Source organism: Falco rusticolus, chromosome 14 (genome assembly GCF_015220075.1).
Source record: "Falco rusticolus isolate bFalRus1 chromosome 14, bFalRus1.pri, whole genome shotgun sequence".
Classification (NCBI taxonomy): Eukaryota; Metazoa; Chordata; class Aves; order Falconiformes; family Falconidae; genus Falco; species Falco rusticolus.
The window spans coordinates 3,540,357-3,564,491 of record NC_051200.1 but is presented as its reverse complement, the minus strand read 5'-3'; the positions used below and the strand labels follow the sequence as shown (position 1 = coordinate 3,564,491).

The following is a 24,135-nucleotide window of genomic DNA, read 5'->3' as shown; positions in this document are numbered from 1 at the left end:
CAGTTTCAGCCAGAAGTTCAAGGGATGGTAGTTTTCCTCCTCTTGTGTACTGCTTGATTTTAAAGCCTTAACACTTATGAGGAAGTCATGAGTATGTACTCTACTTCCAGCTAACAAAACCAGTAAGAGCTCATCATCGTTTTTGATGTTGATCATAAGCTGGCTCGTAAGTTGAGTATTGCAAATACACATTATTTGGCACTCAGCTTCTCAACAGCAGTTTCTTGTGCGTGTGTTTCCTCCCTTATTTTGTAAGATGAGGATTTGTAAGAAAGGGGAAAGATCCCCTTTCTCTTTCCGACTCCCACTTTCTCCACTTTAGGTTCTTGCAGTACTTACAGATTAAACCACTTTTGTGTTGGTTCGAGGATAGCCTGATTTTTGTATAACAAAAAGATGTGGCTACTACTATTTATTCGTAATTTGCATTGCAGATTCTGAAAAACGTTCTTCCATTTGCACCACTTTGCTTTTTATTTTACTATGGCTCTTTTATTTTGTTCCCTGTTTTCTCATATTGTTCTTTGTCTTTTTTTTTTTTTAAAAACAACTTCTTCCTGGTCTACCTTATGACGGTTTTGTACTTAACCCTTTCTGTATTCTTATGTTGTCATTAGTGCAACAACTAGTGTTGCTACTAAGGGGCTGCTTTACTTTGGTGCTTCAGTAGAGAAGGATACAGAAGCTCATCTATTTTTCCATGCAGTTTTTCAGATTACCTGCAGCCAGAGAGGTAAATTGGATTATTTCAAATTACTTCTACCCTTGAAGATCAAAAAGTATGCACAGAATAGATTTGAGATTGTATGCAGTCTTTGGGTTGGATCTGCCCCACAGAATAAGCAGGCCCTGTGACAAACTACTTTTAAGTAGATGGGCATAATATTATTTTCTTTCCCAGTGCTCCAAACATTTCTTCTGTTCAGAAACTCAGTTCTCATTCAGTCTGCGTGTTTTTTATAACTCTCATCCTATATAGAGCTCATCTTGAGCAATTTGGTTGTAGTTTACAGGAACAGTTCATGCCAGGAGCTAGGCATGACATTGTAGGGTACCATGGTTTCAGAGTTACAAGCTGATGAACACATTGCATGCGCTTTTTCTTACTTTCTGTCAGTTCACGTTCTACTTAAAATTGGAGTTGGAGAGAATGAGAGGGGAAAACAAAAAATGCACGCACATGTTTGTGTGCGCCTGCTCTCTCTTCCCCCCCGTTTCCCACAAGTCCTGTTGGCCCGTCAGCTGCCTGCATTTCTGTCACCCTGCACAGTCACCCTGCACGCTCATTTCATCTGCTCTCTGCAGTTTTGCTGGTGTAAGATGTGTACAGACATAAAGTTAGGAGATTGTTGTTCAAATTCTTTGGAAAACACGTAAACAATAGAATTTTGATGGAAAATCTTTTCCCAGCATTTCTGTAACATAGACTTACAGTGCTTAAAAGGAAAACAATCAATACTAGTCTGCTGGTTATGAAGTTTTAAACTTGTCATAAGGAATACTTTTACTTAATATGAAGAACCTAGGAATCTCCCATGTGTAGGATGAGAAGTTTGGAATGATGAAATACAGGACAAAAACTGGAGTAACTTACTAAGAAACTAAAAAAAAAATCTGCCTCTGTAAATGTTTATAAAGATTTATCTTAAACTTAAAAAAGAGTTTGGGTTTTTTTTTGTGTTTGTTTGTTAAGTGGAGGAATCTTTGTCATAGTGGCCTAACCTGTTCCTACCAATCAGTTTGTATGTTGTACAAAATAAGCATAACAATAGAAAAAAAGCCAGGTTTTGAGTCTTACTCACTTGAACCATCTGGTAGTTGGTGAAACTAGATTTATTTTACACTGGCAAAATAAACTTATCTTTTTATTCAGACTTTTTAAAACTTTCAGGATGATATTTTGGTAGCTTGGTCTTAACATTTTTATTAAATTTTCTGCATTTTTGATTCACTTGAATTTCTTGGTTCTGAGTGATAATATAGGGTTGTTTGAGGCATGTTATTTAATGCCACAGTAATCTAATTGGAACTAAGTCAATAGCAATCTTCCATATCCTCTGATGGTACAGTGTAAGTTAGCTGTCTTTCATATGGTCATTTGGAGCGAACATAAGTAGATTTTTTGACTCTTCCCCAAAGAAGAGCAAAGCTTTAGGTTGGCTGTTGTCTTTTGTGCCAGATGTGCCCCAGAGCCGAAGTGTTTGTGCTGCTTCAGTGCAGTTCTCCGAGAGGGACTTAATGCAGTGACTTCATTATTTATGTTTCAGTACAATACTGTCTCTGTTAGGGTTTTGTAAACTTTGTGTGAGGATCTCTGTAGGGCTTAACTGAAGGTATCTTCATTTTCTATGGAATAATTTGGTGTGATAAAGGGGTGTATAATACAAATTCTGCAGTGGGATGGCCTTAACATTGTGGAAACTTAAAACTCCCAGTTCTGTTCTAGATGAGCGCTTGCACCCTCTGCTTGAAGAGAGGACAAGTTAGTGCTTTATAGGTGAATATACCTCACCAAAAGAAAATATAAAAAATAATACTGAAATGTGCTGTGTTCACCATAAAACCAAATGCCTGCAGTCTACGGCAGAGTACATTTTTAGACTGGATCACTAGATGTGGCTTTTATAAATGGGAATGGCCTAGTATACTGCTGAACCTCATGAAATCACATTTTGTATCCCTAGAGCTCAGCTTGTGCCTGCAGGTGATTTGGAAACATGAATCATTACATGGACAGGACAGTGGCAGGTTGTTCTAGTGGCGAATCATGAGGAGAAAGAAGAAATTGTAGAAATTCAGTGGCAAATATGGAAGGTTTTGTATTGACTTGAAAAGATGTTAGGTGAAGTGCCCTGATTTATTAAAGGAAGAGTGTAAAGCTTTCATAATTTATTCTAACATCTAGCCAGGCAGTTGTCATTCAAGATGGAGGATGGATGGATGTTGTTTTTTTTCTCTCTCTCTTTTTTTTTTTTTCTTGTTTGTTTAGAAAAAGAGTGAAACCTTGAAAAAAAATCAAGGACTTAATCACACAGAGTGTTGACCAGTGTCCACTTCAGTGCTATTTAGGCAGTTCATTTGCAAGTCTGAAAGCTGCATGGTTGTAGAAATTTCCATCTTGGGTCCAACTGTGGGTCTTAAGAAGTGCAACTGTAGAAGTCTTGTTGGGCAAATACATCTATCCTGTACAGCAAACCAAAAAAATGAGCCATTAAATTCAGGACTGACAGTTGGGCAAACTGAGGTGGCTTTTATCTTACAAAATAAAAAGCTATGCTTCAGATGGGCTACAGCCTTTAAAACCTGTAGCAAACCTGATTGGGAGTATCTGGGAGACTTAGAGGGACATGCTTTAATTCTGAGGGCAGGGTTCATAATGAATGATGCTTTGTTGAGAATCTGTGATAAACTCCTGGAAACGAAGGGAGATGAAGTAAAAGAAAAAGCAGTTTCAGCATTAGAAGGGTGTGATGCTGTTGGATGTGGAGCCCTTTTTTTCCCTTTAAACAAAGTGTTTTTAAGCTTTTTTAATACCATTTTCTGTTTTCTATGTTATATATGCTAGCTTGAGCTTTTATTATTCTGGACTTAATATAGTAAGGTATTCAGTTTACCATAATTCTTGTCTTATAAAGGTGAAAATACTGTATTTAGATTTTTCAGCCGACTTTGGTCAGTCTTTTTCAGCTGCAGATTATTTAGCTATTGAAGTTAGAGACTTCTGTGTGGCATTCAAGCCAACCTAACAACGAAATTGTTTGTTTTAGCGGGATTTTTTTTTTGTTTGCTTTCTTTTAAGCTCCCATTAATTAAAGAAACAGGTTAAAAAACCAAAGAATTTTTCTAGTGAAACATGGTAAGTCTCAGCCAAATCTTAGTATGGTTGTTTGGATACTGTCTCAACAAAAAGAAATTGTATAATCTTCCTTGAACAGAATAAGGGGTCTCTTAGTGACTTTGAACCATTGCTTTCTCATTCCCTTTGTGTGTCTGGAGGAAAATAATTCTGTTTAGTTGCCTGAACCTGTTATGCTGTACTTAAGCTCCAAAGTTACTTCGTCTACGCCGGTGAGCGTCTTCAACTGTGCTAGGTATCACTTGATTAAGCCCCTGTGGATTTAAAGTCAGTTCTAAACAAAGTAAGAGTGAATTTGTGTTAATGAAGTCTTAAGGATAGACTCTCCGGATCTGATGAAGTGCTAGATGCCTGCACCTCTTTTCAGTCAGAGCTTTGGTATTGTGGTATTTGCTGACTGTATCTGATCTAGTAAGTTTTAACATGGTACCGTTCCATCTAATCACAAGAGGACTTTTTTACTATGAGAATGGTCAAACACAGGAAAAGTCATCCTGAGATATCATGGAGCTGCCACCTGTGGAGGTACTTGGAACCTTACTGAATGTATTTCTGGGCCACCTCCTGTAGCTGTCTCTGCTTGTGCTGGGGGCTTGGACTTGGTGATCTCCAGAGGTCCCTTCCAACTGGAATGATTCTGTGATTCTTGGTGTCATTTACCTGACCGATTCTTAGCTCTGCTGCCACGTGATGGTTCAGGGTCACGTAGCATATTGCTGCCACTGAAGTTACAGTCCCTTGCTTCCCAGCTCAGACTGTCATCACCTCTGCTTGCAGGAACATTCGTACCAATGAGCAGTGAGCTGGCTGGTTTAGGGTAATTGTCTAGATTCAGTAGAAGAAATGGTGACTTTGAACATGGATTAGCTTGTGTGCATAGGTCAAAACAAATACTTATACTGAACTGGAGGAGAAGGTAGAGAACTGAGAGTGTGGGTGGCATCAGCTGTGTGTGTTGGGGCATGAGGGTTTGCGTCCTTTGGCGGTAGAGCTGGTTCATGCCAACTTGAGCAGATTGTGTGAATCCTGATTGTAAAGCCTTACTTGTTTTGGTGTAATCAGTGTATCGGTATAAATAAAATACAAAATACTAATCTGATCTAGGCTATGCAATATCATGTTGCTTTGCCCTTGGAAAACCATTGTTGAGTTAAAAACCAACCACTGGGGGGGAAGTGCTCTGTTTCCCCACCTTGATGAAACCCTATTCTTTTACTTGTTCAACTGATACAGTCATAGGCTGATTTTATTTTCTGGTTATGTATTTTTTTCTGAGAGAAGTAGGCTTCTTGGACTGTTGCAGGTGTGTTCACTCCTTTTTTTGATTAGGGATAAGAAAACAAACAACTTATCTAGTAGGGTTTATCATCTTTCAGTCTTTCCAGCAGTCTTAAGCTATTTCATGTGTGTTCAGCCACAATATTGACATGGTTTGTGAAACAACTATGTAGGCTCTGCCCTGGTAACTGAAATCTTGTGAGTTAAGTCTAACACTTTTCCTTCTCATCAGGAAAACTTCTATGAAGATTTACAGGTGCAGAATACTGGCTTGTTTATAGGTAGCATGTCTTCCCACTGTCTTAATTAAAATACTCCGATTTTTGCTGTGGGTTGTTGGATTTCTGTCATTTGCATGGGGATACAGTCTGAAGCAGAGGATGGTAGTCTACAGACCAGTTTAAAAGCACATCTGGTTTTACTTGTTTTCAGGTTTTTTTTCCCTAAGGATTGTTTAATTTTGTCTGCTTAATACTTGTGCTGCAGTATTTAATTTCAGCTTCAAAAGTGAAAAATGATTGGGACTTAATGTGAAACAATAAAGATGAATTTAAAAAACTTGTGCCCTTGAACTATTTTAAAAGTTTAAACAGAAAAAATTTAGACAAGTATTGAAGTTAAGGAAGGTGACTACTTGAGATAAGAAAAATTCTGCAAAATCGTGTTTGTCATTGCAATAGGAGTGCTTTCGAGCTCCATCCCATTCAGATGGGGGACACTTAACTAGACTAAAAATTGGTAGGATCCTGTGGAATAATGTGTTTTAAATAAATGTTTAAATAATTTTAAAACTGTTCTTCCAGATGTTGACAATAACTGGGACATTTCCCACTTGCATTTTTAAAGTGTTTGAAGAAAGTAGGTAGAAACTGAGCCCAGTAAAGCTTTTCCAGTGCAGTTGCATGGTATAATCCAGTGTGACCTGGGATTGCTGCTGAAGTGGGCAGTCCTGCTCTTTCCTTGCTCTGGCTATGAATCTGCAGCACCTCACCTGCCATCGGAGAGAATGATCACGTGAATATGTGGCAAATTGGATCCAAATGAAAACTGTTCCTTAAAATGTTATTTGTCCAAGGTGGTTTGATTCACTTTGCAGAAGCGTGTTCATTAGCTAACACAGGTGATGAAGTAATGTGGTGGGTTGACCCTGGCTGAATACCCGGCACTCGCCACAGCTGCTCCATCACCACCCGCCTCAGCTGGGCAGGGGAGAGAAAATCCAACGGAAGGCTCCTGGGTTGTAAGGGGAGGGGGATCATCACAGTTACTGTCAGGGGCAAAACAGGCTCAACTTGGGGAAATGAATGTAATTTATTACCAACCAAGTCAGAGTAGGGTAGTGAGAAGTAAGACCGTATATTAAAACACCTTCCCCCACCCCTCCCTTGTTCCCAGGCTCCGCTTCACTCCCGATTTCTCTCCCTCCTCCCCCCTGCACCGACAGGGAATGGGGGCTGTCCATCACACTGTCTCTGCTGCTCCTTCCTCCTCACACTCTTCCCCTGCTCCAGCGTGGGTCCCTCCCACGGCAGACCTTCACAAACTGCTCCAGCGTGGGTCCCTCCCACGGGCTGTAATCCTTCAGGAACAGCCTGCTCCAGCACGGGCTGCCCGCGGGTCGCATCCCCCAGCGTGGGTCCCTCCCTGGGCTGCAGGGGGGGATCTGCTTCCCTGTGGGCTCCACGGGTTGAGGGGGACAGCTTGGACTTCCCCCTCATGGGCTTCCCCATGGGTTGGGGGGTCTCTGCTCCGTGCCTGGAGCCCCCCTGCCCTGCCCCGCCCCGGGTGCTGCAGCGCTGCTGCTCTCGCATGGCCTCGCTCGTCTCCGCCGCTGTTGCACAGGGGGTTCCCCCCTTCTTTAAGATGTTCCCCCAGAGGCTCCCACCGTCGCTGATGGGCTCGGGCTCGGCCTCGGCCAGCGGCGGGGCCATCGCAGAGCCGGCCAGCGTGGGCTCTGTCGGACATGGGGGAAGCTTCTGGCAGCTTCTCACAAGCCCCCCCTGTACGCACACCCCCCCCCCCCCCGTTCCCCCAAAATCTTGGCACACAACCCCGTACAGGTAAGCATGCTCAAGGGGGCAGCAGTGAACAGCCATATTGAATTAAGTATAGTGTGTCTAGGTTAGGACATCACCTGTCCCTTATTTTTCTTCTGATAATTGTACTGATTTGTAGAATTATTTGGCCTAATACCTGGCTTGCCTAATTTGTAGTGGTGTTGATTTTTTTTTTTTTTCATCCAAGTAAGGGCCAGGCATTTACTGTTTAAGATCACAGCACTTGCTCGGAATTTAGTTAAGAAACGGTATTTTTGTAAGATCTTTCCCAAGGTCACAAATCAGGTTCATGGCTAAACGAGTCTAGGATTCTATAGTAGGACACCTTTCCTTTCATCCTGTTTTAATTAGGCTAAACAGGGTTGAAATAGCTCTAGACTGATGGTGAAGCTGTTTGCTTGGAACATGCAAGCCTGAAAACACCTGTAGGGACTGTTGCTATGTGGTAGAGGGTGACTGCTTGCTTCACTTAGTGCTTCTGAGATGGTTCTAAATTTTTAGGCCCCTGTTTTTCTAAAAAATACGTATTTTATAGGTTGTGATCAATTTAATAGTGGTTGAATCTATGAATATATCGCAAAGAATGAGGTTTTCGGAGTAGAAGCTTTAAAAAAATATAATATTTTCTCAACTATAAATGCATGACATAAAATTGCTTTTGTACAAAAACAGGAAAAGCATTGCCCTAAATTAAAACTTCTCTGTGGTAGAGTCTAGTAAGTGTAACACCTTTACTGATATTTGACCCAGTATTCCTTAGTACAGGCTTATGGTACAGAATGCTGAATAAGCAAGAGGAAAAGCAAGTTGCGAAGATTTTTTAGTATCAGTTTGTTGGGGGTTTTTTTGTTGTCAGCATGAACGTTTTGCTCTGAAAATGATAATTTTAGGGTAGTTAGGATAAGAGTTAATAAATGGTAGTAGATAGTGTTCCAACTGTTACTCACAAAGACACATGATAATATTCTGAATTTGTTTTGTATTGAGAACAATATTATAATTCATCTATAGTTCTCATTTTCTTTTCTAAAGTGCTGTTACCAAAACAAGTTATTTATAAACCAAATGAGCAGAATTCCACGTGTGGGTGTTTTTGTTTTTGTTTTCACTACCAAAAATGTACTTTTTTGTGGCCTTTCTATAAATGTGCAGTGGTTCTTCAGACCATCTGGAATGGATATAAAATTTCTTTATGTACTTTTGCTATGAAATAATTCTGAATAACTCTTGATTTTTTTAACTTAAAGTGAATAAATTGTCATTAAATCTCCTTTCTAAAGTAGAGCATGCTATCTGTTAAAACTGAAGTGTACCGTTACCATTTTCTGTGATGTTTTCCAAGTATGCCCTCCATCCATGATAGGAAGGGAAGTCCAGGTTTAGGGACTGGCAGTTGTGTAACAGCGTGAGTCCAGTAATTAGAGGGAAAGACTTCTAAACAGATTGAGAGAAAAATTGTAAGATACACTTGAGAGTAGAACAGGCTTTGTTACACTCTCTTTCAAAGTTGCTCGAGTGATTGATTGTATGTATGTAGTCTCAAAAGAAAAGTGTCCTTTACTCATGCAGAAAATCTTTCCATTACAAAGTGCTGTTTTGTTTTGAGTACTTCAGAAGGTTTAAAGGAATTACAGATAATTTTTTTTCAACGGGTGTTTTATGCTGGTTTATGTGTGGTTATTTTCACTAATTTAAATAGTCATTTGCATTAATGTGATCATACCCTTTCACTTGGGGCTCAAAAGAGTGCTCATCTGCATGTCCTTCTTATAAAAAAGGTGATTATTTTTTTATTTTTCTTAGCCATCACAAATTGAAAGTCAGAAGTTAATAAATTGATGTGTTCAGAGAAATAGTAGAGGAGGTAATGGTGAGTGGATTGAGCTTCTGATAAATACTCAAAAAATTCCTAGAACCTGTAAAACAGGGACAGAAAACCTTATTTATTCTTGCTATCAGAAGATACTTTGAAAGCAACAGGAGATAAAAAAGGGGGAGATGGAAGCCTGTGTGCTTTAACTGGGTTAACTTATGAAGGGGGTACCTTAGTTCAGCAGTTTGAAAACCTATATCTGGTAGCAGGTAACGTAGGATGACTCAGACATACCAGCTGGCAGATTTTGGAGGACTGATATTGTCTGGGAGGGAAACAGTGACAAACGGCGGAGTGGTGACTTGTGGTACAGGGGGTCTGTGCTGTGACTGCCCTTGGCCTCAGTCCGTGTGCTTGCAGTCAGGAAAAGGCACTTGTCCTGGGAAACTGTGAAAGTTTCAGGAGGAGAAAATCTGAAATAAACAGCATAAAAAGAGGGAGTAACATGTAGATTATGAAGTGGTATAGTTTTTTAACAAAAACACAGGATAAAGGTGTTGCCTTTTTACTGTAATGAGTATATACGAGACTAACAATTTCTGATATCTAAAATGGCCTAGTGAAAATTCTCAGGGTATTGTTTTTTATAAATTAATTATGAACTCTTGTGCAAACAGATCAAGAAATGATCTGATCCTACATGGTTGTTCTTTGGACTATATACAGCATATACTGTGTATGTACATGGCTGATTGAATATAAGCTTTGTTTAAGAATGTAGATCTGTCATACTCGATGGACATGTTTGTTTCTAAGGTTGTAGGTGAAATTCTGCTGTTACTTCTAGTGTGTTATATCCCCAAAGTTCACAATTTTGGTAATAAAATGAAGATTCTATTATTTTTACCTCTTCAGCTTCTGACAAGGTAGAATCTTAAGTGAATTTTTTGCTATCTTCAGCTCATAGCAGCATTACCACACAGACTTTCTTGAATTTTGTAAATAATTTTAAACAGTCTCTACTGTTTAAAATATATTAAAAAAATAGTTTTATTATTACTGTTAACAGAGTCCTTAGTGCTTTATTGTCAATAAGGCTGCACCTGTTATTTTACTTGGAGTTTAACAAAATTATATCGTTTTTATTTACTTTAATATTCTCTTGCAGAAATAAATGTTTAAGCAATAACTGGGTTTCTTTTGTAGGTGTATATTAATTAAGCATAATTTCTTTCAGGCTTGCTAATTAGAGTGAGATAATACAGCTAACTTCAAGTTTTACTTGTATTTTAACAGTGAAAGCAAGTTGAATACGTTGGTGCAGAAACTTCATGACTTCTTGGCTCAGTCATCAGAAGAATCTGAGGACGCCAACTCTCCTCCAGCATTATCCAAACCCAAAACTATAGGTGAAAAGACATTTTATGTTTTTATTTTCAGTGTGTATATGGTTCTAAAGTCAAGTAACTTTGTGGCGGGATTTCACTATGTTGGACTTCACTAGGGCAATTATGCAAAGTTCTAATGTGATTTAAGTGGTGATATCTTAATAAATATACAGTAGGCTTTTGATACAATTTTTCTTTCAGTTCTGAATCTTTTCTAAATGTGGAAAACTAATCTTACTGGTCATTTACTTTCTATGAAACATGACGCGGAGAACATGCATGTATTTGCTGTGCTATGGCTTTATTGTTCGGTGTTACTGTTTTTTCCTGCTGAAGTAAAGCTTTTGCAGTTCTTGTAGTTACAGATGTTCTGGAGAGGGTGCTGTCATAATTATTTGAAAACAGTTTCTATGTGTAGTCTGGAAAAGTTTGAAAACAAAATCGTTCTGGAAAACACTAGTCGTACATTAGGTCAAATGTTAAACCCTTTGTTTTGATTGCAGTCATAAAAAGCTGAATTATTTCATAACAGTATAAATAAATAAAATTTGTTTTCAAATTTAAGTAGGTTAAATCTGTTAAATTAACCTGTTAGGTTAAATTGAGAGTGTGTTGGCTGTGTTAGTGTATTTTTCGAACTCACGTTGTCCTAAGTAATAAACTTACGTAGTTTTCTGATGTGCAATTACTCTCTTTTAATGTTTTGTCTTGCAACAGTGCTGCCACGTGGTGCTCATCTCCTTATGTCAGCATCAAACCGAACTGTTAACATAGGAAGAAATTATTCATATGATACTTCAGCAGAATAATAAACTAAACTGTGATGTAGATGCATCTCAAAGTGAAATTTTACTGAGGAGCATACTGAGAAAAAGAAATTTTTCCATTTATCCTCTGTAGTTACAAAGTAGAATTTGACTCCTTGACTTAAACTACAGATTCACTTTGAAATAGGGGTACACTTACTCATTAGTAGCAGGCTTGTTTCAGTGTTGATTGTGACATCTCAGATTTTATTTCTTATAGAACATTAATTAAAGTTGAAAAGTTAAGAATTAAACATTTAAGTATTAGGAAATGCCAGAACTAACTGCAAATTTACTTCCCCTCCCAACTTCCTGTGTGTAATGATAGTGTCTTTAGCAGCTCTTTCCACCCCCCCCCCCCAGTCCACAGAATGCTTGTTCAGTGTGGAAGTGATAGACATGGTTTGGACCAAATCAGCCTTATGTAGTAATGGACCCTGTGTAGTTTCAGCATTTGGAAGATATGTGAACTACTAGGTAGACTGTTGTGAGGAGGGATGTGGTGATGAAGATGGTGAATTGTGGCTCAGGAGAGTTAGAACATGTTCGTGTCACACACAGGTCAATTAAAATATGAAGCAGTTGCTCATTGAGCACTTCTGTCTTGTGCACTGCTATGGAGCTGAACTGTACCCTAATGCCTATGTGCTAGGAATGATAAGTAAAGTGAAATTGCTCCACTAACTTTAATTCTTGCTCTTCTTAATCTTTGAGAACTGGATTTTACAGCCTTAATAATATTTCTTTATCTTGTGCATTCAAATGGGATGTCTACCTCCTCTACATCGCATGGGTACCAGCAGGAGAATCACTTGAGAGCTTAGGAGAGACTGACTTCCTGCTCTTGGTTGAAGTGACCAGCCCCTGCCCGAGAGCAGCAGTCACAGGGGAAGTCCTGTGTTCTTGTAGCCCTGAGGTGGATGGAGGATGGGCAGCTGGGTCAGCACAAGAAGCTGTGAGGGGGTGCATCGTGCTTGGTCATGCTGTGGGGATGGCTCATGTACCACCCGGTCACATGTAGAAACTAATGATGGAGCATGTTCAGCAGTTACTTTGGGGGTAGCACAGATGCAGTCTGAATACAGCATTTGCAGATTGTGGCTGCCCAAATGAAAGAAATCTCTGCTGAACAAGTGTAAACTGGTATTTTCCATGGATTTATCACTTGGGTAAAAGGTGGGCAGCATCTAGTTTCCAGAAGAAATATCACCCTTCTTCCAAATACCAGGTTCTTTAGTCAAAACGGGAATACCTGTAATATTCCAGAGAAGAAATTTTAGGTACTTAAAAAGAGCAAAAAAATTTGTTTCCTTTTTTTATTCCCTCCTTCTATGTTAGCTTCACATGCAGAAAGGCTGAAATTTACCCAGACAATTCAGCCTAGGTCAAATACCCAAAATAAATTTTCTAATCAAAGTAATTTAATTTTTTCAGTGTAAAAGAAATTTGATTGTTTTCTCCCAAAACTGAAGTTTAAGGATAAGTAAGTTGCAATGCTAGCAGTTTTATGTTAAAATCACAAATGGTCATGATCTGTATCCTGTAATTATACTACCACTTTGCTTGCTGTTTCTCAGTAGTGCATCTATTAAAATACTGCTATTACAAAGCCTTTTGAGCAACTTCATACACATGTCATTGAATCATTGAACTCGAAACTTTCCTTCCGTTACCTGGAATGGTGGATGGAACAGGTATTAATAGGTTGCATATCTTTAGGTTTTACATGCTACAGTTCCCAAGATTGAGAAGTGGGAATTCTCTGTCATACCCTAAATGAAATGGGATTTTTGTCTGTGATTCCGTGGTCTCAGATGTATTACTGTGTTTTTAATGTCAAGGTGTGTAAGAGAAAATGAAGAACTTTTTAGAGATTTAAAAAATGCACTAACTATATTGTTTCTGCCTATGGAGTTGCACTTTGATTTTTCCAGTATTTTTTCACCAGTGGAAAGGCAGCCTATCAGTGACTTAAAGTAATTTCTAAATGATTTCTGTTAAGATTTAGGCCATACAGTGGACTGTGTTTTGTTGTGCAACAGTTAGTCTGAAAGTCATGCAGTCACCTATATTCACACTGGTGAAACATAAACAATGCTATGATGTACAGTGTGAAGAACTTGAAATTAATTTCTTGCAATTCAGTGGATTCTTTTAATTTCTCTCTGTAGGTAAAAGCAGAGAACCTAAAAGTAGTCCAGCTTCAATGGAGAACAATAGAGAAGAGGTAGGAATAAAAATTATTTTGAACTTGTTGCATTATTAGGGCAGAATGGCTAGTGTAGGAAATGCTGAGTTCACTTTGTTGCTTTTACAGTAAATACTTCAAGAATATTGTCACAGCCATGCAGTAAATGTCATCATATTTGCTGAATAGAAACATTTGTAAAATATTTAAAAATAAATTTTAAATTTTAAATTTTGAATTCTACTCGCTTTGATTTAGGCATATGCAAGCAATTCTGTGTCCATTGTCCCCCTCCCCTTCTTTATTTTTAAATTACTGAAATATATTCATTTACTTGGACAACTTAATTGTCTTTCTGATGCACAGTAATTCCTGGGGAAAAAAGTCTCTTAACACAGTTAAGAGAGTTAGGGTTTATTTACTTACCTGAGGTATACAATTGCATTTTTGTTAAGTAATGCACAGTGGTGTTAGTTGATTCAGTTTGAGTATATTGCAAAGTGAGTTTTACTTTTTTAAAAAAAATTGGTTAATATTCTTTTATCCTTGTTCTGTTCTTTGGCTTACGTGTAAACAGGCCCTTATTTTTGGTTTAAAATAATTGATCTCTACTTCATATTTACACTTACACCCTCTTACTCAGATAACATTAGGTACTTAGTTGTCCTTTTAGGCAAACATGCTTTCTTTTTTAAAAAAAGAAAAAAGATGGAGGTACAGGACTTTTATTAAACATGAGCAGATTTCTTCTATGTGATGTGGTACAGAGGTTAAATGACATTTTTCACGTAGTATGTCTTACTAACGTGTACTCTTGTGTTGGAAACGTTCTGGTTGACAATATGTTAATATGTAGAAAAAGCACAAGTGTCACTGTCCTGCCTGTTTGTCTTTATTGCAGTAAATTCAGGTATTTTATAATGTCCAAACCTAGTAACAATATGCATGCACAAACCTCTGAAAAATCAGTTTTCCTGTAAAGACAGTTAGCCCTTTCTGGCATATGAGCCAGATAACAAGTGTCTGCATTCTGCTGGCACTTCTTTGGTGTATACTAGTGATAGCTCCCTGATGCCAGCCTTCAGGAGCCCTCTGTATCTGTCAGAAAATATGATGGTTTCTTCACATAGTGTGAAAAACATTCATAGACCTGCATAAGTTACTGCAGTACTAAGTGCTGTGAAGAGTCCCAGTGAATTGTAAAAAAAAAAAAAAGTGAAAGTGCACAAAAGTAGTGAGACAGGTGGGTGTTCATGAGTTAGGCCATTCTTCCACGTGCTAATCGTTATATGGGTAGTGTTTGAAGGGACCTTAAAATCCTGTAGTTCCAGCCCCCTGCCGTGGGCAGGAACACAATCATAATCGTTTAACTTAACATTGCAGTGAAGATACCCAGAGCAGGAGGCCCCAGAACTGTTAGTGATTAGGGCTAACCAGTAATCATGAGCCATTCTGAGGCCCTTCTCCAGAAAGCTGAGAGAACTTTCAGCAGGTCATGCTTGTTGAGAATTGCAAGGAGAGAATTGCCTTAATTTCATGAAGAGTCAGTGCTTGAGACGCATGCAGTGTTTCTCTCTGAACATCTCAACCTGTAACAGTGTGCTCTCAGTTGCTTTGTGCATAGGGAGGTTGGCGAGCATTAGTGACTTAGTTTGGTGACACCTGTTTTTAAAAGAATGATGATTTCTTGCAGTCTTACTACTGATCTGAAACTCCATAGATGTAGTTTAAGTGAACTGGCATGACTGTTGATGTTGTGTGCTACTTTTTATTAATGCTTTTTTTCTTTTTTTTTTTGAAAGAGTGCTGGTCACTTCTGAGATGTGTTCTAGTTAATGTAAGAAACTTTTTGTTGACACGTCACTTGGTTGCAAATGTGCTGACTTCTTAATTTTTTCTTGTTTTTAGAGTAGTACTTCAGAAAGAATGAAATCCACAGGATCATCACGTTCAAAAAGGTTGGTTTGGAAAACAAACTATTTTTTGGCATGTAAAACTACAGAAAAGTCCATGCACTGTGCACCTGTGTATACTGTTACAGTATACACCACAATAAATCCGTCAAGTTCGCAGAGTGATGGTAAAACAAATGCGTTATAGTGAACTTAAATTCAAACCATCTTTCAGTTCAAAGGTTAACAGCATAAAGCTTGACTTTTATTAACAAAACCAACAAGATTATGCTGTATAAACACCTTTGTCCTGGAGACACAGTTGTTCCTTCACTCTTGCTATTTCTCCATGAATAATTCTTCCAAAAATGTAAATTGGGTCATACAGAAAAAAGACTTTGTGTACTTTCACCGCTGGGAAACTGTAGAATCAGAATGTGCTATTAAGTTGTCCTGTGCAGAAACTGCCATTTGCTGTATCTCTCCCTAATCCTTTTTTGTTCTTTGATTGATGAAAGTATGGAGTTAACTGTTTACCGACCAGTTTGAACCTACAGGAGACAAATTATTTGTGACCTAAGTAATGGCAGACTTAATCTAGTAAAACTCCTTATCTTTTGCTCTCAGCTGATGCTCATTGAAGTTATGTGCTTTGTGATGTTTTTTTTAAATCCTATTATACTGTGTAGATAGGTGAGCTTTTCTAAATGCAGACTTTCAACAGCTGCCTTACTACTGCTCTTTAAAGGTGTGTATCTCTCTTCACTCTCCTTTTTATCTGAATTTATTTTATCATGGCCACTGGAATGAAATTGTCCCTTTTCTATTTGTCTTGATTCTATATTGGCAAGTGTGGGTTTATATTTGGCTTTAATTTCTCCCGTATCACTAAAGGTATTTTCATTCATACATTTATCATACTGTGCCAGTTCACATAATACCTTCAGACTACTGAAAATTATGCTCAAGATTCTTCTTTTTTCTTTTTTTATCTCCCTGTCCTGACATAGTAAGCTTACTTATTTTAATGGATTCAATTCCAAATTACATTTGTGTGAAATTCTGGCAACTGGTCCTTTTATTCAACAGCCAGCTTTTTCATTTCTTTCTGAATTTCCTTTATTTCATTGCAAGCATCTTTTCTGCCAAGCTGCTTTTTGTCATTTGCTAATATCTGTGTGTTCTCTTTGCGCTGCCTGTTAAACTTGGAAAAATGTATAAAATTTCTGAGCAGACATTCACTTGTGTTTCATTTAGGCTTTATTCCTAGAAGTGTGACTTTCCTGCATACCTTCTTAAAAATGCATCAAACCTTGATTTTACAAAAAAAATAATACAGTGAGCCTATGAAACAAGAATACTTGATTAGTGTATCTTTTTATTTAACATAGGAAGGGAGCCCGTTCCTAATAAGAAAACTAGCTTAGATGTGTTTGTTGTAATAACTCAGAGCATCCCACCTCATAAAACTCTTAAATGAATTTAAAAAGAACATCGGTTTCCCCAGTCAGTACAGTGTTTTTTGCTTGCAAAGCACCAGGCTTAGCTGTATTGCAGTATGTAATATGTGTCATGGTATGTTTTTTTTCTATGCAGGAAACCTACAGTTGTAACAAAATATGTCGGATCAGATGATGAACAAATCGTAGATGAAACTGTAAATGAAGATATTTCAAATGAAAACTCAGAAAACGATGTTGATATGCAAAGTTTGCCTAAAGGTAGTTCATGTCTGTCTTTGTTTCATGTCTTTCTGAATTGAGCAAATTAGCCAAGATTATGATGCAGCATAAATAATTAATTGGAATGCACATGTATTAGTAAAATGCCTGTCTTAGGTCCTGTTGGCTTTTATATCTAGACATACATGCTAGTGCTTCCCCCCCCCCCCCCCCCCGCATTTAGAAGAGGAAACCAAGCACCTTTCATTTTGAACCCAGCATAATTTAATCTGTGGGTACACCAGGATGTGCTGGTGACTTTAATTTCAGATGCCTACTGACGTGTATAAAACCCAACATGAAACAGGAAATAATTTATTTCTGTTCTTTTGTAGAAGTCTCAAACTCTGTCTTTTGCAAGTCTTACTTATTTTACTGTTCTGTCTTTGAGGTTATTAACAATTAGATCAACAAAAGCAAAACTAAATCTGGCGAGTAATGTCATTATTGGATCTATTTTTAAGCACATTTTGGAGGGAATATATGTACATCGCAGCTAGGTACTATTTCTCCCATGAAATTATAGGTACTTTTGGATAACATCTTTTAAAACAGTGAATACTATAAGCCTACACCCTGCTCTTCTTAACTGTAGTGTGAGTTCAATTAATCTCTTCCATCTTTTACCTATGAAAGTTACAGGAAAAATTGGAGGGACCGCTACTGTTCACTGCATTAGAATAAGTGTTTACAGCAGTCACTTCAATAATTCTTTCAGAATGTTAGGTTGTTTCCAGTGTCCTCATAGCAAAAGTATTAAAACTGAGCTCTTCAGTAGGAAAGATGTTTTTTCATTCACATAATTTTGATTAGTACTCTGTTCAAATAAAAAAGTAAATTTCTGAATCCTGTTGAAGGCAAAACAGATTTTATTCTATCGCTTTTTCATTAGATGAGGGAAACTGGGTAGAAGGGGGGAAAGAGAGAGAAAGGGGGAGTTATTCTCCCTTTTTTTATAGCTTTTGATAGATTTCAGTGATCTAACCCAAGTCTTTTATTTGTAGCATTGCACTGCAAATTCCTGTACTACACACACCCAGCAGTATGACAGTCCTGTTCTGCACATACCGCATCAGAGCAGAGAGAGCAGAGTTTTCTCCTAATAGCCCATTGAGTTTTTGGCTTTTGTCCTACAACTGCAAAACAGATGTAGTTTGAAATGTGTGGTGGCTTTTTTGTGTATGTGTGTCTTTTTTTTTTCTGTGAACATCTGTGCATTCAAAAGTTTGTGGAGTTTTAGTCAACAGACTGCACTTTTTTTAAGGTACTATGTTGGCTTTTACTTAAACAGGACTTTTACACTTCATTTGGATGTGTAATGGTTTCCAATTTCTAAATAAAATTATTCTAGGTACAGTGGTTGTACAGCCTGAGCCAGTGCTGAATGAAGACAAAGATGATTTTAAAGGGCCTGAATTTAGAAGCAGAAATACCGTTAAAATGAAACCTGAAGCTCCCAAAAAGCGTGGAGGTAAATACAATTTAAAACATTTATTAAAACGTGTTTAAATTGTTGCTTATGACCACATTTGGTACATCTAAAAGTCGTTCATTTTTCTAATAAATTATCCTAAAAATACCTCCACTCTTCTGGCTTTTTGTTCACTAAAGATTCTAGCTGGCTGAAATTAGCCTCCATTGCTGCCCCTGCAATGCAGCAGTGAAAGCTAAGATTAGTTCTCATTAAACTTCTTATTTTCAGTAGTTATAAGATGCATCATTAGGTACTCCATATGGACCCTCTCGCTTTGTGTTCAAAACAGTTTCTTGGTTGCAATCAGGTGTTACAGGCATTCCTTCTTTAAGGAATAATGTTGGAACACTATTGATATGGGAACATTCACTGACTCACCAAGAAAGCAACCATCTTTAAGCAGGAACGTGTATAGGCATATTATCAACCAGTGAGCTAACAAGAAACCTCTTAACAATCCAAAGACTTTTTTGTTTTGTTTTTAAATTGTGGGAAATTCCCTACCAGTGGGCCCTTCTAAGGATTATCTTTGAAAAGCTGCTCTGCTAGCTGGTTTTCTATAGCTGCTGCTAAAACTGAGGAGAAGTTAGGTAGATTATAGTGATAACAGAAATTAATTTCTCTGGGGTTTTTTTCCCCTCAAAAATTAAAGGAGAGGGAGGGTTATGTATAAACTAGCCAGTAACAAGGCAGGTATTTTTGTTAATACTACTAGCAATAGCTTAGTTCATACACCTACAGCAGTACCCAGGATTTTCATACAGCTCTTCTACACGCTGTTAATTTTTCCCATTGTTATGATTTGAGATACTTGCTCTCTTTTAAAGTCTTACTATAATTTAATAAGTGCTATTTCTCTATCTGTAGCTGAAGAGAAGTAAAATGTGACTCTGTGGAAATGTGCTTGTGCATACATATGGGCTCATGCATGATTTCAATCACATTTTCAGCGTCAATGTTTTCTCTAAATTACTAATCTTTGAAAGTCAGTTCCATTCTATTAATGCAGGATGTCTTGTTCAGCATATAGGAATGCTTTTTCCGTTTGTGTTTATAACAGTTTTACAAGAGGTTGAACAGAAATCTCTAGGGGTGCAGTGTTAAAAAGATAGGACTCCTCTGCTTGAGCTTTGTGGCCTGTGTCTGCGTCACCAGGATAATTCATGTGACCTGCCCTTCCAGCTGTTTTTCTTTCATCCCTCGAGAATTTGCAGGCCTGCCTTTGTGTGTCTGGGCTGCTTACACATGTACTGGTGTCTGATGTAAGATAGCAGTTTTGGAAGGAACATCAAGAGTTTGTTTAAGGCATACCTTTATCCAGGGCAAGGTCAGCTTTGTTTGTGTCACTACTGATAATCTTTGACATGATTTTAGAGCTATCCAGTACATGTGCTAAGCTCCTGTCAACTTTTGGGGAAACGGAATAGGTACTGCCTGCTCCTGTGTTGTCCTCACTTCCAGAGCAGGAAAGAGCCAGGTGAGGAACATCACTGCAGTCTGCCGTGAGCAGCTGCATTAGGAATGTGTCAAAGCAGTTGTATTTTGTGGCATGCGCAGAAGAGGTAGTGCAGATCTGTTTATGCTACACTTGGATGCAGCAAGTCTTGTTACATGAGATGGCACTGACCTTTCCCTTGCTACTAGAATGAGGTGCCTAGCCTGTGCAGGTACAATGTTAAGCATTACCGATTTAAGCAGGTAAGCGTGTACTCCCAGCTATGTGAGATCCTGAATTCTGTGCACGCTGCAAGTAAATAAATAATAACAATAAAACAAAAAATGCCAGTCTGTCTTGTTCTTTGCAGCGTGCATCTTCACATTTTTGTTCGGAATTGTGTGTCCTGTTTCTGTTAGAAATAGTGGTAGTAATAGAACTCTGCCTTTTTAGCTGTTTCTAGATACTGTTATCCAAGACTGTAAGAGGCATTGTGTCAGTCCTTATTTCTCAAATTTTCTGACTGCAGAATGGTTATGGTCGTATTTTTGCTAATAAACTCATAGTTAGGAATGTTTTTTAAGTACTTTCTCAGTATTAATGAATTAATAGTAGTTTCATTTCTTTGGATCATCGTCATTTGTAGTAGTAACACAGTTTACAAAGGTTTGCCTCCTAAACTATCCTCTTTTTTTCCTGGTGCCAACTTGCAGATTTTGGGAAGGAGGCAGCAGTGCTTCCCCTTAAAGTTGTAGAGAAGGGGGAAGTGGCTTGGGACTTGACAGTGAATAGCTTGTTCTCCCTCAGCTGGCTGTCAGCCCCTGTGATTCTTGCATCCATTTAAGGACTGTGATGTTTGACAAAGCCTGGGTAGGCTTCTGTGCAGCTCGGTGTAATAGAATGTGCTATTCTTTTCCAAGTAGTACGATAGGACGGGTGTGTTTATTCAAGGTTTACCAGCAGTGTTTGAAACAGGTGTTAGGGCTGGTTTTGAGGTCATAAGAGGTGCTTTGCCCACAATCATGCATGCGTTGAAACTGAGAATAACAAATTTTGTATCTGGAATTGCAGACCTGCTATTTTCACTGAATGGTAAAGGCTGGATTAGTCGGTTTTACCAGCCTGTGAGCTATTTGAGGTCGTCCTTCAGTAGCAGATTGCTAGTAGCTTGTATTGTGTATTGAGAACGTTCATTCAGTTCCTTAACATTGTGGTGGTTGGTGCTTGATTCTAATTCTGTGGTAGTGATTTTTTTTTTTTTAAAAAAAGTATATTAGTCTGTACTCTGACTGTAACTATTAAGTTAACCATTTGAGTTAATTTCCCTATACTACTAATTCAACATGACAGCAAAGGACAAGTCACTGTTAAGTGATCCCATATCAAACCTTGATCTGCTTGATCCCAAGTTTAAGTTTTTGAAAGTATATGAACTGAGAGTGTAAGCTTTCACAAATGATTTTGCTTTTTCTTGAAAGCATCACTGCCATTGAAAACAAAACAGTCTTACAGTATTAGTCAGCTTAACAGCCTGCGATATAGTGAGCCTCCTAACCCCAAGTTCACCAGCTTCCAAAGTGAATTGGGGGATTGACATTAAAGATGGGCTTTCTTGACTGAATGTAGACAGCAGTGGAGTGGCACACTTAACTGTGGGGGCAGTTGGCAAGATGGTGAGAATATATGTATTACAGCAAAATTGTTGTTTAAAAACCAAAAGAAAACCCAAAAACCACCATCAAAAAGGGAATGAAAAGTGAGATAAGATTTTTTTTTCAGGCAGTATTATAGGGATTTCATGCATCTTCTGTAACAGTTTCCTATCATTTCGAGAAACTAAAACTGTATGTGAAAGAAATACCATAATACAAACATGAATTAAATTATATTTTATGAACAAAGATTAAATGAGGAAGGTTATACACAATATCAGAGCTGCTTTGAAAGAGTTTTGATGATTGGGTTTTTAAAATTTTTTTTAAACAATTTTTATTTAAGACACGTTCTCATGAGCTGGCCAGTTAATCCAAATTAAGTCTCTCAAAGGAAAAAAGTGGTATCTTGGCCCCAAGTGGAGTACAGAAATCATAGGAAAATTCTGTCAGTCTTCAAATGGCAAGTGGTTACAGAAAGATTTCTGTGATGCTGAGTGGTAAAGAAATAAAGGCATATGAAAAACCTAGCAGGCCAAAATATTGTAAGAGAATGAAATAGGTATATACAGATTCAATTAATGTGTGGTTTATAATCCTCTCTATAGAGGAAGGACTACATGGAATTGTAAGCTGTACAGCTTGTGGGCAACAGGTGAACCATTTTCAAAAGGATTCAATCTATAGACATCCTACACTGAAAGTTCTTATTTGTAAGGTACGTGGTAAGCAGTTCTACAGTTTGTACTGTTTGTTTTTGTTTGAAATGTCACATTAATTGATTTGTGTGGGTGTAGTTCTTGTTGATTAGCCAATAAACTTTCCAGTCATTAACTGTTGCAATTAATGAAACTAAAAGCAGAAAACAAAAAGGCAAATACAACTTACAGATTTGTGTTCCTATTTTCTTTTACCCCAGTTAAACTCATTGTGGTTTCTCTGTAATTAATTTTTACAGTTTTAAAGCTGTAATTTTAGTGAATTTTTTATGTTAAGTGATGTGTCTGAAGTTTCTGCTTACTCATAATGTATTACAACAGCAGATGCAATTCTGAATCTTCTGGTAAAGCATTGTAGGTAAAACAACATCAGAATAAAAAGCAGAAAAGGAGCTTCAAGGCCATTTCATTTTTACTTGTATACAGTTCCTGGATCGTTTTAATTTATGGCAGCCTCTGTAATGATGGCCTGCTCCATAACCCAAAACCAGCACCTGGGTCTTCAGCTACGTGGTTTCATGTTGGATTCAGTTAGGCCACGAGTTGCCCACAATGGGAAGAGGTGGGGGGAAGGAAACATCCCTATGTCCTGTTGTGGGGACTTCTTTTAATTTTCAAAGAGATATAAAGATTTCTCTGGCATATCTCCACATTTGTAGAGATTCTGTATTTACAGAAGTATCTCTAAAGAGAGAGAGAGAGATGGATCTCTGTTACTATTCACATTTAGCATTCCACTTTTCCCCTTCTGCTTGTCTTCTAATTCCCAATTAATGTTACATATTAAGCTGACATACTATCTCAGGTATGCCCATCTAGTCTAATGTTCTAGCTCATTTCTTCTATTCATTTTGGCTTGTTTCTTTTATAAAATATGCTTTAGAAAAATCAGCTTACAAGATGACTCTTTGCAGCCTTCACTGGAGTCCTAACCCTTGTTCCTAGATTTGAAAATCTTTAACATGTAGCTGCACATGTTCTTGGGATGCATTGAAGTTTTCTGGTTCATTAGCAGCTCTTGACTGTGAGCTCTGGCTAGATGATTATATGATGTGTTGTTTCCCCATAAATTTTCTGTATCTTTGCTTAATTGAACATGATTTTATGTTATGTAAGACAGAGGAATGGAAGTCCCTGATCTGCATACTCCATGTCTGCCATTACTTTCTGTGCCTAGTTCTTCCCTTATTTTTTTCCTGCTTAGGTAAACAGTCCCAGACTTGAGAAGCTGTTTTCCTTTGACTATGAATGTTCTGTCGAGTGTCTAAACATCAGCTTTTACTGGGGTTTTTGTTGTTTGTTGTTGTTTAGTTAGTTGAATAGGTGTATAACTGTTCCAGATAAAGGGGCATCATAATTTTAAATTCAGGTGCTGAAGCCTCTTCTTGATTCTGAATTTACTGGGTAAAAGGATAGAATTTAGCCAATAGCTTGTCTTGATCCCTATTCAAAGCAGCGTTGCAAGTCTGGGAGAACCTTTACCAGCAACTGGAAAAAATCTCTCACCTTCAAAATTTGGTTTAAAGAATTGAGCAACAGAAGCCACTATTACTACTAGCTGAGTTGTATTTTTTTTTCTTAACGATTTTTCAATGAAAATGCTTAGTTTGCACCTGGAAATTAGAGCCTTGGATGTTAACATCAGGATTAATAGTGAAGACCTTTTTATTAAATGCCTTATGGGATCGATTGCTAACATAAGAAGCATACAGCTGAAAATTGTTATTTATGTAGGGTTAATTGTGTCAGGGAAGATGTGCTATTGATTTACCTAGGAAACAGATGGAAAAAAACATAGTTTTGAAGAGAAACATTCAGATGATGTTCTAAAATATGCAAATATGCAGCCATCAAAC

The 24,135-nt window shown here is 37.8% G+C and overlaps 1 protein-coding gene across 5 annotated transcripts in view; it reads left to right on the top strand.

Annotated features, from left to right (window-relative positions):
- Positions 1 to 24,135, top strand: part of ATRX (ATRX chromatin remodeler) — an 86,461-nt gene that overhangs the window by 1,058 nt on the left and 61,268 nt on the right. The window contains exons 2-7 of one of the 5 annotated variants that reach the window (XM_037408336.1): positions 10,301 to 10,413; positions 13,370 to 13,425; positions 15,295 to 15,344; positions 16,875 to 16,999; positions 18,351 to 18,470; positions 22,169 to 22,278. In XM_037408336.1, coding sequence (XP_037264233.1) covers positions 10,301 to 10,413; positions 13,370 to 13,425; positions 15,295 to 15,344; positions 16,875 to 16,999; positions 18,351 to 18,470; positions 22,169 to 22,278 — 574 coding nt within the window. Of the gene's footprint in view, positions 1 to 10,300; positions 10,414 to 10,998; positions 11,002 to 11,995; positions 12,375 to 13,369; positions 13,426 to 15,294; positions 15,345 to 16,874; positions 17,000 to 18,350; positions 18,471 to 22,168; positions 22,279 to 24,135 lie in introns of those variants that run through there. The other 4 variants (XM_037408339.1, XM_037408338.1, XM_037408337.1 and 1 more) reach the window with 4 other exon arrangements.